Here is a 13,261-nt window from a genome sequence, read left to right on the forward strand (position 1 = left end):
ACATCACATGAAATCATAGAGGTTGGCAAGAATCATACTATATAGAGCCTTGTAGACCATAGTCAGGAGCTTTAATTATATTCTGAGTATGAATGGAGCATTTAAAGCAAGAGAGTAATGTGCTCTGGATCATATTTGTTAAAGAGGACCCTGTATCCCTTTTGGAGAATGTTGAAGAGGGAAGGAGAAGTAGAAAAGGCAGTTGTGAGGCTACTGAAGTTTTTCAGGTGAGAGATGATACTGGGTTTGACTAGAGAAGTGACAGAGTAGAAACAGAAAAATGACTGTAAAGGAAGTGATGACAGGATTTATTGATGGAACAGATTTGATGGATAAAAGAAATAGAAGAGTCAGAAAGTAGATATGGAAAAAATATTTTTCCATGAAGTTTATAAACTAGTGGAAAGGATTGTTTTTTATTTTTTATTTATTTCTTTTTTTAATTATTATTATTATTATTTTTTACTTTACAATATTGTATTGGTTTTGCCATACATCAACATGCATCCGCCACGGGTGTACACGTATTCCCCATCCAGAACCCCCCTCCCACCTCCCTCCCAGGATTGTTTTTTAAAGAGAGGAGCACTTAGTCCTTAACCATGTGATCTAGATGAGAAGTGTTTTAGAAGTAGAAAAGCAAAAATGTAGAGCACAATGTGGGCCTGAATAGTCAGGAAGGACTTTCTGGAAGAGATGAAATATGAATTGGGTCTTAGAGAATGAGTGAACTCGTAAAAATATTTATGAGAAAGGGGAGGTCTATTCCAGAAAAGTAATAATGAGTGAAAATTTCAAGATAGGAATGAGATATGTGAGAGGGGCAATCAGGGGCAAATTTAGTTAGAGCCCTGGTTGAATTTGGGGCAGAGTGGGAAGTGGGATTGCATCCATAGTTTGGAACTAGCTCATCAGTTCAGTTCAGTTCAGTTGCACAGTCGTGTCCAACTCTTTGCGACCCCATGAATCGCAGCACGCCAGGCCTCCCTGTCATCACCAACTCCCGGAGTTCACTCAAACTCACGTCCATCGAGTCTGTGATGCCATCCAGCCATCTCATCCTCTGTCGTCCCCTTTTCTTCCTGCCCCCAATCCCTCCCAGCATCAGAGTCTTTTCCAATGAGTCAACTCTTTGCATGAGGTGGCCAAAGTACTGGAGTTTCAGCTTTATCATCATTCCTTCCAAAAAACACCCAGGGCTGATCTCCTTTAGAATGGACTGGTTGGATCTCCTTGCAGTCCAAAGCACTCTCAAGAGTCTTCTCCAACACCACAGTTCAAAGGCATCAATTCTTCAGCACTCAGCTTTCTTCACAGTCCAACTCTCACATCCATACATGATCACCAGAAAAACCATAGCCTTGACTAAATGGACCTTTGTTGGCAAATAATGTCTCTGCTTTTGAATGTGCTATCTAGGTTGGTCATAACTTTTCTTCCAAGGAGTAAACGTCTTTTAATTTCATTGTTGCAGTCACCATCTGCAGTGATTTTGGAGCCCAAAAAGATAAAGTCTGACACTGTTTCCCCATCTATTTCCCAGCTAGCTCATAGAAGCCTTTAAAAGCTAGGAAGATTTTATAGCGGTGGTATAGGCAGTCATCAGTAAAATAAGGAATACTGGGGAAATAATGTAAGAAAGTTAGCTTCTCCTGATCAATAGTCTATGAACCTTTGTGTCCTTGACATAGAAACCTGGATCTTGAGATCAGATACAGGCAGTTCTACAATTCAGATATTTATGGCTGATATCCAAACATTTGATTGTGTTAATGTATGGCAAAACCAATACAATATTGTAAAGTAATTAGCCTCCAATTAAGAAAAAAAAAAAAAAAAACTTGGGGAAGCCCATTTCAGAGTTCTCTGATGTAAGCATTCTTATGATCAAGAAGTTCGTTATATATATGCCCACCTTTATTTCTTTAAGACTTGGTAGGAAGCGGAGAAAATTGATCAATTCCTTTTTTCAAATAATAATTATTCAGCTTTATTTACTTATAGTTTTACTTATTGAACATTTTACATTATACTATGCCAAGCAATATGTACATATTTTCTTGATTAATTTTAAAATAATCCCATTAAGTAAAATGCTCTCACTTTACCATGAGGAAACTGAAATACACAAAAGCTTAAAATTTTCCTGAAAGTTATATGCTTAATAAGTGTCAGATAAGATGATTGACTATCCCAGTTTTCCCATAACTGAGGCATTCCCAGAGATGTTGGACTTTCAGTCCTAAAACTAGAGAAGCCATTGGTAAACAGAGAGGAGTTTGTCATTCTAGTGGCAGGTTTAGTTAACCTCTGTGCTCATTATTCTCAATAAATTTAATAATATTTTACCTAATGCATATCAAAACCATATCTGAAGCTACCTACTCTCTGCTATATGACTAGAGAGAAGTAGGAACTCCCTCAGGCACTATACAGGGGTATTCTGAATTCAGATTTTGCTCTCTGTTCCCACCTCAGGGACATTTGAAATTTACTGCCAAGCAGGCAGCCATAGAGAAGCAGGGATGAGGGCAATCTATAATGTCTCCCTTTGTCCTGGACACCAAGCCAATCCTCATCAACGTTACCAAGCTGCAAGGATCTACTACATCATGGCAGAAGAGATGGAGTGGGACTATTGCCCAGACAGGAGCTGGGAACTAGAATGGCACAACCAGTCTGAGAAGGACAGGTAAGGTTTCAGAAAAGAAGAGATCATCCTTTCAGAGACTCTAGACCAGTTTACTGAAATGGAGGATATTCTGAGATGATGAGGCACTTATCTTCTGCTAAGTCGCTTCAGTCGTGTCCGACTCTGTGTGACCCCATAGACGGCAGACCACCAGGCTCCCCCATCCCTGGGATTCTCCAGGCAAGAACACTGGAGTGGGTCGCCATTTCCTTCTCCTAAACTCACCTAATAACATACCAACAAATCTAGAGCAGGGACTAAAACACAGGTAAGGTGGAACTCAGTGCTTCATCTATGTTGCTATACTCTAGAGCTGAAGTAAAGACCTTGCCCACGTCTTCATGCTCTAAGCCTTGGCCTCCTTTCCTCCTCTCCTCAGAAGCACATATATTGGGATTTAAATTTTATATGGAATTTACTTAGGGGACTGAATATCCCAAGCTCCAACGTCCCTTACCATAATGTTATTAAGATAGAGGGTAAAATGAATAGCAGAAAAAGCCCCCAAAGAGTGACTTAAGTATGTCAGAATTTTATTTCTTGTTTACATACTAGTGCAAATATGAGCAGTTCAAGGCCAATAGGAACTAAAATGTCTATTCAAGTTGTAGTCATTCCCAGCTGTCAAGAAAGGGGAAGTAAATCCAGGGTAAGCAGCATTGTTTGTGAGGCAATGACTTGAAGTTGTATACATTACTTTCTCTCATACCCCATTATCCTGAACTTATTCATATGGCCATACCTAGCTGCAAGGAAGTCTGGGAAGTGTAATCTCTGGTTAGGCAGCAATGTGCTTAGATAAAACCTAGGTGACTTTATTACTAAAAAGGAAGGAGGGAAGAATGGAAACTATGGTACAGATTAGCAATGTCCGCTATTGTTTATTTTTGGTGTTCTCAGTACCCTTTGCCAATTATTTGTGTTGGTTGTTGAAGGTTGAAGTCTTCTTGCTAACTTGTTCTGCAACTTCGAAAAAATGAATTCCCTTTTCTGATTTCTGGTTTACTTGTCTTTAAAGTGATGTGGTATAATTGAAAGAACTTGACCAGATTTTAATCCAAGCCCTGGTTCCCCTTCTGGCTGACAGTATCAATGAAGATAAGTCCTGTCATCACTGAATCATAGGGTTCTACTTTTAGGATGTACATACCTCATCAGTCTATTGGAAATGCCAAATGATAAAATGAATAATATAGCTCTTTGTAAATAGGAAAATATCTCATAATGAGAAATCTGTAGGATTTCATTTTCTTCCTACCTACCAGCAACAGAAGCAGAAGCTGTTAGTATTCTCCTACCATCTGTACCTTGTCCTTTGTCAGACTAATTTCATCTAAAACATCATTAAGACTGGAGCTAACGTTCAGGGTTTGATTCTTATCATAGTGTTTTTACCATATAAATTTTACTATAAATCCCTAACTAGATGATGGCAAACAAAGTACTATAAATAAATACTGAAATCTACCATTTTTAACTGCAGATATGCAGCCAAGGTGGATAATCTCACATAAGAATAGGGCTCTCCTAATATCTGTGCCATGAAGTTGGGTCTGACTTAGCTTTCCCATATCTGAAAATGAGAGGTTAAAGGCCAGATGCTCATACTACTCTTTGGATTCCTCTAGTTATGGTCACATCTTTCTGAGCAACAAAGATGGACTCCTGGGTTCAAGATACAAGAAAGCTGTATTCAGAGAGTATACTGATGGCACATTCAGGGTCCAACGGCCAAGGACTGGATCAGAGGAACACTTGGGAATCTTAGGTAAGGGAATTCCACTTTCCTTCTAGTATCTAGAAGCCTGTGATGATCCTGGGGAGGCTGTGTCATATCAGGAAGCCCTCACCATTCCTCATTATCAATTTTCTTTATGACATACTGGAAATGTGGTCATATTTTATAAATCATCCGTGAAAATAAGCAATCAAATGGAGTTAATTCATGAATTCTGCAGCAATCTGAACCAGGTATTTCCAGGCCTCTATATCTTGGGATCTATAATAGTGATAACAATTTTTAAATGTTAAAGGCAAGAGAACTTAAGAGTATCAAAAAGTGGGGAAAATGGTACAGGGAACCAGTATTACCCTTACACCCTTGCAATTATTGCTTCAGTTTCATCACTTTTATAGGAGCCAATGAGCTTCCTCATTCTTATCATCATACAGAAGATACCCACTGGTCCTTGAAGGGAATCTTCTCTCATTCCTTACCAACAATGATTCCACAGAATTCTGATTATCTAGAACCTTGAGCTATTATACAAAGAGAGATGGGAGGTGGGAATAATTGAAGGCATAATCTTGTTGAAGTACCCTCATCATGTGGGTAACAGTATCAGTTCAAGGGCTTCTGAATTTAAAAAATGGAGCCAGTTATGACTTTCAGTCTTGGGACCCTTTCACAGGGCAAACCCTTAATTCTAGGTGGCTCCTGTGTATATCCCTTTCTTTAATTTCTTTAATGCCCTTGTTTCACTATTCCACTAATGAGAAATTTTTTCTTCTTTTGCATTTACTAGGTCCACTTATCAGAGGAGAGGTTGGTGATATTCTAACTGTGGTGTTCAAGAACAATGCCAGCCGCCCCTACTCTGTGCATGCCCATGGAGTGCTAGAATCCAGCACTGGTTGGCCACTGGCTGCTGAGCCTGGTAAGTGGGAACATTTAGTGAAGGAACATAGGAGGTGAAGCATCTCTGTTTCAGCCTCTGGCTTGTTCCATTTTTAAAAGTGTATTCTTAGCAAACAGAAACAGGAATATTTACCAGAACTAAGCCATAGTCTGAATTTGTCTCTATAAAATATTCATTCTTTCAATCTCAGAACAAACTGCCTACTTTAGGTCTTTTGCTTCATCAAAGACATACTCAACACTTGTTACACATGGAGCCTTATACTATCCTTAACCCTGAATACGGACTGAGCTTCTAGTCTCTCTAGATCTAGCTATATGTAATCTGAGCTCTTAATCATGACTAGAGAGTGGCTTGTCCCAGACCACAAACTGATCCTTAAGCCTAGTCATAGATAAAGTTCCTGTCCTCTTAGTACAGACTGAATCCTAACTGCAGTTACATATTAAAATTCTAATACTAAATGTAGAGTTACCATGATCTTGACCACATTATCTTCTATTCATTCATTCATTCTTACTTACTGGGGGCCTACTGGGTGAGGAACAATGTTAGAAGTTATTGAAGTTTTGGGGAATAATACTTGTTCATACTCTAAAAAACACTTGGGCTATTATTGTATAGAGATAAGTAAACTGCTAATTATAATGTAGTGTTTTAACTCTTAAATAGGGGCTTTAAAAAATGTGCCATGGAATTTTAGAATAAGATACCTAATCTAATGTTCAGATGGTCAAGGATGGTTTCCCAAAGTAGGTGATATGTTAGCTGAGATCTAAATCAGTAATTCTCAAACTTTAGCATGCATAAGAATCACCTGGAAGACTTGTTAAATCATGGATTTCTTGCAATAACTCCAGCACCTCTGATTCAGTAGGTCTGGGATAGGGTTCAAGAATGTTCTCACTCACAAAAGTGACCAAGTGATTCTGATGTTGCTGGATCAAGAACTACACTTTAAGAACCACTAATCTAAAGGATGAGAAATAAGTATACAGGTAAAGGGATAGTGTGGAACAAAAGCAGGGGAAAGGAAGCTCCAGTCGTGGGTAATGCAATATGTAAAGATTCAGGAGTAAAATAGATGAAATTTGAAGTTGAAGAAAGGGTTCCAAAAAGATAAAGTAAGTAGAATCAGTGGGATTTGGTTAATGAATATGGAACATGAGAAGGAGAAGGATTCTTGAATGGTAACCACCTATTTGAAGGAAAATCCTGAAATGTTTCCCAATTTTTGGTCTGGACAACCAGGTACAAGGGCTATCATTCAACAATATAGAGACCGTATGCAGCAACTAATTTGGGATGGGAGAGAATGGGTAATGATGAGTTCACTTTTGAATTTCTTGAATTAGAGATGTCTATAAGACAGCTAAATAGAGATATCTAATAGACATAAAGATCTGAAGCTCAAAAGAAGGGTATTATCTGAGGGAATAAATGTGAAAAGCATCAACATTTAAGTAGTAATTGAAGACAAAGTAATAAACGGTCACCCTGGAAGAGTATATTCAATGGGACAGTAGGAATCCTAGAATAAAACACCAAGGAAAACAGATTTTAAGGGAGGTACTAATTGAAAAGTAAATGTGAGAAAAAGTGAGAAAAATGTTAGAACAAAAATCAGATAAGATAGCACCAAAGATGTTAAAAAGATCATTTCAAAGATGAAGAAGTTAATGGTTTTAGCTTCCTCAGAGAGGTTAAATAACATAATGGAATAAAGAATAATTTGGAGATCTGGGAGTGAAAACAGTGAGTGTAACTTAATTTTAAAACTTAAACAGAGCAATTTCAGGTGATAAGATGGTGGTCTGTAGTTTAACCAAGGGCCACAGGAAAGTGGGGGCTTCCTAGGTGGTGCTATTGGTAAAGACCCACCTGCCAATGCAGGAGACTTAAGAGATGTGGGTTCAATCCCTGGGTTGGGAAGATCCCCTGGAGGAGGGCAAGACAACCCACTCCAGTATTCTTGCCTGGAGAATCCCACGGACAGAGGAGCCTGGTGGGCTACAGTTGATAGGATCGCAAAGAGTCGGACACAACTGAAGTGACCTGGCACACAAAGTAAAGTGGAGGTGAAGGTTACAGGAATTGAGTCGCCAAAGGCACTAGAAGGCTAGCGTTTTAGATGAGCTATCCATATAGACTTTAAAGTCACTCAGAAGAGTGGTGGAGATTGAGGTGGAAAGGAAGATGGTGACCCAGGTACTAAAATAACCAATAAATGACTAATAAGAGAAAGGGGATACATTGGAAGCAAGGAAAACTTTTAAAAGTCTGTTGTAGTAGTACATACAAGTAATGACAATGACTTTATCAAAAGTTGTAGGAAATGAGGATTGAGAGAATTAGTTGGGTTTGAGGGATTTTAATGGATAGTCAGGGCTTCCCTGGTGGCTCAGTAGTAAAGAATCCTCTTGCAACACAGGAGACATTGGTTCAATCCCTGTGTCAGGAATATCCCCTGGAGAAGGAAATGACACTCCAGTATTCTTGCCTGGGAAATCCTATGGACAAGGGAGACTAGGGACTACAGTCCATGGGGTTGCAAGAGTTGGGCACAACTTAGTGATTAAACCAGCACCACCAATAGATAATCAATAGGACATGATGATTGTACAGGTCTTAGGCAAGCAATAAGAGAGACAGTAGTGTTAAGGATAAGAAACTGATTTTTTGATTAAGCACCTAGATGGTGGTACCAATAAGGGAAAGAAAAAAAAAAAGAAGTACGGGGTATTTTTTATTGGTTTATTTATTTAGAGGGGATAATATTATGTTTATTTTGTAATGTATTGAATATAAGTTACCCGTAAGACATCCTAGTGGAAAAGAGAATGCTTATAAAAATAGGAGGCTATACTCAACTTGAGTATGAGTCTGTAATTTGAAAGAAACATCTGAAAGAGATGAAGAGATTTAACAGTCATCAGTAACTACAATAAATGATAGTTGAAGTCATGATCATCTATGAGATTACCTAGCGAGATACTGCGGAGAAGGCAATGGCACCCCACTCCAGTACTCTTGCCTGGAAAATCCCATGGACAGAGGGGCCTAGTAGACTACAGTCCATGGGGTCACTAGGAGTCGGACACGACTGTGTAACTTTCAAGTAGACAACCTGAGTGACTTCACTTTCACTTTTCACTTTCATGCATTGGAGAAGGAAATGGCAAGCTACTCCAGTGTTCTTGCCTGGAGAATCCCAGGGATGGGGGAGCCTGGTGGGCTGCCGTCTTTGGGGTTGCACAGAGTCAAACACGACTGAAGCGACTTAGCAGCAGCAGCAGTGAGATACTGTGTAGAGTGACAATAACACTGAGCTGAAAATGGAACTTTGTAAAATACCATTATTTACTAGGGGGTGATTTACCTTAAATAATTTATAGATTTAAAGTATTTCTATTCAAAAGCACAATTTGACATTTTTGTACTTAAATGAAGTGATTGTATATAAAGTTCATTTGGAAGAATAAGGAACACCTGGACAAGAAGATCCAAGAAGTATTTTTTAAAAAATTAATGAGATGGATGGACCTAGGAAATATTATACATAGTGAAGTTAATCTTACTAAGACAAACACTATGTGATATCACTTATATTTGGAATCTAAAAAGTAATACAAATGAATCTATATACAAAGCAGAAACAAAGATTTAGAAAAAAAAAAAAAATTATGGTTACCAAAAAGGGAGAGGAAAGGAGGAAGGGACAAATTAGGAATATGGAATTAAAAGATGAAAAATACGATCCATCAAATAGACAAGCAATAAAGATAAAGATAAACTGTATAACACAGGGATTTATATTTAATATCTTTTGATAACCTATAGTGGAATATAATCAGAAAAAAAACCCTGTAATTACTATACTGTATACCTGAAATTAACACAATATTTGTAAATCAGGTATTCCTCAATAAAAAAGATTAATGAGAGAAGACTAGCACAACTCAATATTACAAAGGTACAATAATTAAAGCAGCCTGGCACTGTTAAAACTAATTAATAGAACAAAAGAAAATTCCCTGAAACAGACCCAAAGTTCTATCTTTGTCAATAGCCATGGGGATACAACTATTGCACTACTAACCTACATTTCTTCTTTCTACCTCCCTCCTTAGGTCTCCTCACAAGGGAGATGTTATTAATATGATTAATCAGAACCTAGGATATTTGTTGGACAATGTCTTACTAATGGGCAGGGTTATTGTTTCTTTCATCTCAACACTCTCTGTTGCGCTGCCTGCTTCCATGTGGTAAGCTGATCTGTGCCTGTGAATGAGTGAACTGGTTATATGAGTTAGGATAATGTCTGCACTGCACATTTAGCCATCTTAGTTTCAAGGGGCTAGAATGAGGAAGGTTTCTTTATTCCTTTAAGTCAAAGCTTTTAAACTCATCAATTATCAGAGCTCTGCAACAGGAGTTAGTGGACACTGGCTCAGCTATTAAAGAAGTGGTGCTTTGATTCTCATTTGGCCACAATTCTTTTTATTTTTCTTTGATAAAAAGCCTCAAGGAGAGGAGTAGTTAGTAAAAACCAGGTTTTCTTGTGCTACTGTATTAATATCATCACAAGAGCATTGGAACATTGCCTCTAATGCTGAGCATATTTAAAGTTTAATATTAGAAAAAGCTAGCATTTCAGTGGAAGAAAGGAAAACTTAATCAATACAGCCAACTCTTCAAACCCACAGATTCAAGTAACTACAAAAACATAGTTGACCTTTGAACAACTTGGATTTCAACTGAACAGGTCCACTTATATGCATATTTTTTTCAATAAACATGTACATACTGCACAATCTGTGATCAGTTGAATCCACCAATGAGGAACCATGAATATGGAGGGCCAACCTCAAAGTTATAGGTGGTTTTTTGATTGTGTGAAGGTTGGCATCATTAACCCCTATGATTCTACTGTATTCAGAATAAATTCCAGAAAGTTCCCAAAAGCAAACCTTTAATTTGCCGTGGGCTAGGGGCTTCCCATGTGGTTCAGTGGTAACAATTACACCTGCTAAGTAAGAGGTGCAGGTTCAATCCCTGGGTGGGGAAGATTCCCTGGAGAAGAAAATGGCAACCCATTCAAGTATTCTTGCCTGAAAAGTCCCATGGACCAAGAAGCCTGGAGGGCTACAGTCCATGAGGTCATGGAGAGTCAGACACGATTTGGTGACTAAACAACAACAGAAACTATTTAAATAACATTTACACTGTATTAGATATTATAACTAATCTAGAGATGACAAAGTATATAAGAAGAGAGGATGTGCATAGTTTATGTACAAATACTGTACCATTTATATAAGAGACTTAAGCATGGATTTTGATATCTATGGGGGTTCCTGGAACCAATCCACCAAGGTTATCAAGGGAGGATTGTATATGGTTTTAGGACAAGTTGTTATTCCTTCAGAAATACAAAATTATATCTCTGTTTATTACCATATGCTAAAATAAATTATAAGTGGATTCAAGGTAAAATAGCTTAAAAATAAAAGAATTAAAAGAAAATATAAATAGAAGGAGAGCAGGAAGTAGGTCGTGTAGCATCTTATAAGTCATAAAGATTGTGAAGCCACTGGAAAATTTTAAGCAGAGAAGTAACATGATCTAACTTTCATTTTAACACAATCAATCTAATTGATGTGTTTTGAAAAGACTGAAAGTAGGCAAGGAAGGAATTATGGAGATAATCTAGGAAGCAATGCAGTAATTATGGTTAGAGATGAGATAATGGTTGCTTAGAAGAGATGAGCAGTGGTCATATTTAGGATGGATTTTTAAAATGGAGAAGCTCTATACAGTCAGCAAAAACAAGATCGGGAGCTGACTGTGGCTCAGATTATGAACTCCGATTCACTTGTGGCTCAGCTGGTAAAGAATATGCCTGGAATGTGGGAGACCTGAGTTTGATTCCTGGTTTGGGAAGATCCTCTGGAGAAGGGAAAGGCTACCCACTCCAGTATTCTGGCCTGGAGAATTCCATGCACTGTATAGTTCATGGGGTCACAAAGAGTTGGACATGACTGAGCGACTTTCAATTTCATGTACTTATTAGGGCTTCCCTGGTGGCTCAGATGGTAAAACGTCTGCCTGCAATGAGGGAGACCCGGGTTCAATTCCTGGGTCGGGAAGATCCCCTGGAGAAGGAAATGGTAATCCACACCAGCACTCTTGCCTGGAAAATCCCATGGGCGGAAGAGCCTGATAGGCTACAGTCCATGGGGTCGCAAAGAGTCAGACACGATTGAGCAATTTCACTTTCATTGCCAAATTCAGACTGAAATTGAAGAAAGTAGGGAAAACCACTAGACCATTCAGGTATGACCTAAATCAAATCCCTTATGATTATTCAGTGGAAGTGAGAAATAGATTTTAAGGGACTAGATCTGATAGACAGAGTGCCTGATGAACTATGGACAGAGGTTCATGACATTGTACAGGAGACAGGGATCAAGACCATCCCCATGGAAAAGAAATGCAAAAAAGCAAAATGCCTGTCTGGGGAGGCCTTACAAATAGCTGTGAAAAGAAGAGAAGCAAAAAGCAAAGGAGAAAAGGAAAGATATAAGCATCTAAATGCAGAGTTCCAAAAAAATAGCAAGAAGAGATAAGAAAGCCTTCCTTAGTGATGAATGCAAAGAAATAGAGGAAAACAACAGAATGGGAAAGACTAGAGATCTCTTCAAGAAAATTAGAGATACCAAGGGAACATTTCATGCAAAGATGTGCTCGATAAAGGACAGAAATGGTATGGACCTAACAGAAGCAGAAGATATTAAGAGGTGGCAAGAATACACAGAAGAACTGTCCAAAAAAGATCTTCATGACCAAGATAATCATGATGGTGTGATCACTCAGCTAGAGCCAGACATCCTGGAATGTGAAGTCAAGTGGGCCTTAGAAAACATCACTATGAACAAAGCTAGTGGAGGTGATGGAATTCCAGTTGAGCTATTTCAAATCCTGAAAGATGATGCTGTGAAAGTGTTGCACTCAATATGCCAGCAATTTGGAAAACTCAGCAGTGGCCACAGGACTGGAAAAGGTCAGTTTTCATTCCAATCCCAAAGAAAGGCAATGCCAAAAAATGCTCAAACTACCGCACAATTGCACTTATCTCACACGCTAGTAAAGTAATGCTCCAAATTCTCCAAGCCAGGCTTCAGCAATACACGAACTGTGAACTTCCAGATGTTCAAGCTGGTTTAGAAAAGGCAGAAGAACCAGAGACCAAATTGCCACCATCTGCTGGATCATGGAAAAAGCAAGAGAGTTCCAGAAATTATCTACTTCTGCTTTATTGACTATGCCAAAGCCTTTGACCATGTGGATCACAATAAACTGTGGAAAATTCTGAAAGAGATGGGAATACCAGACCACCTGACCTGCCTCTTGAGAAACCTATATGCAGGTCAGGAAGCAACAGTTAGAACTGGACATGGAACAACAGAATGATTCCAAATAGGAAAAGGAGTACGTCAAGGCTGTATATCGTCACCCTGCTTATTTAACTTATATGCAGAGTACATCATGAGAAATGCTGGGCTGGAAGAATCACAAGCTGGAATCAAGATTGATAGGAGAAATATCAATAACCTCAGATATGCAGATGACACCACCCTTATGGTAGAAAGTGAAGAGGAACTAAAAAGACTCTTGATGAAAGTGAAAGTGGAGAGTGAAAAAGTTGGCTTAAAGCTCAACATTCAGAAAACGAAGATCATGGCATCGGGTCCCATCACTTCATGGGAAATAGATGGTGAAACAGTGGAAACAGTGCCAGACTTTATTTTTGGGGGCTCCAAAGTCACTGCAGATGGGGACTACAGCCATGAAATTAAAAGATGCTTATTCCTTGGAAGGAAAGTTATGACCAACCTAGATACATATTCAAAAGCAGAGACATTACTTT

At 38.6% G+C, this 13,261-nt stretch overlaps 1 protein-coding gene across 14 annotated transcripts in view; it reads left to right on the top strand.

The window, feature by feature from the left end:
* Nucleotides 1-13,261, top strand: part of HEPH (hephaestin) — a 145,390-nt gene that overhangs the window by 30,909 nt on the left and 101,220 nt on the right. For all 14 annotated transcript variants that reach the window (XM_086390138.1, XM_086390139.1, XM_086390145.1 and 11 more), the window contains 3 exons: nt 2,479-2,692; nt 4,321-4,460; nt 5,218-5,349. In XM_086390138.1, coding sequence (XP_086246264.1) covers nt 2,479-2,692; nt 4,321-4,460; nt 5,218-5,349 — 486 coding nt within the window. The remainder of the gene's footprint in view (nt 1-2,478; nt 2,693-4,320; nt 4,461-5,217; nt 5,350-13,261) is intronic.

The sequence above is a fragment of the Bos grunniens genome, chromosome X (assembly GCF_055505025.1).
Source record: "Bos grunniens cultivar Pamir isolate PY7600 chromosome X, Bosgru_T2T1.0, whole genome shotgun sequence".
NCBI lineage: Eukaryota > Metazoa > Chordata > Mammalia > Artiodactyla > Bovidae > Bos > Bos grunniens.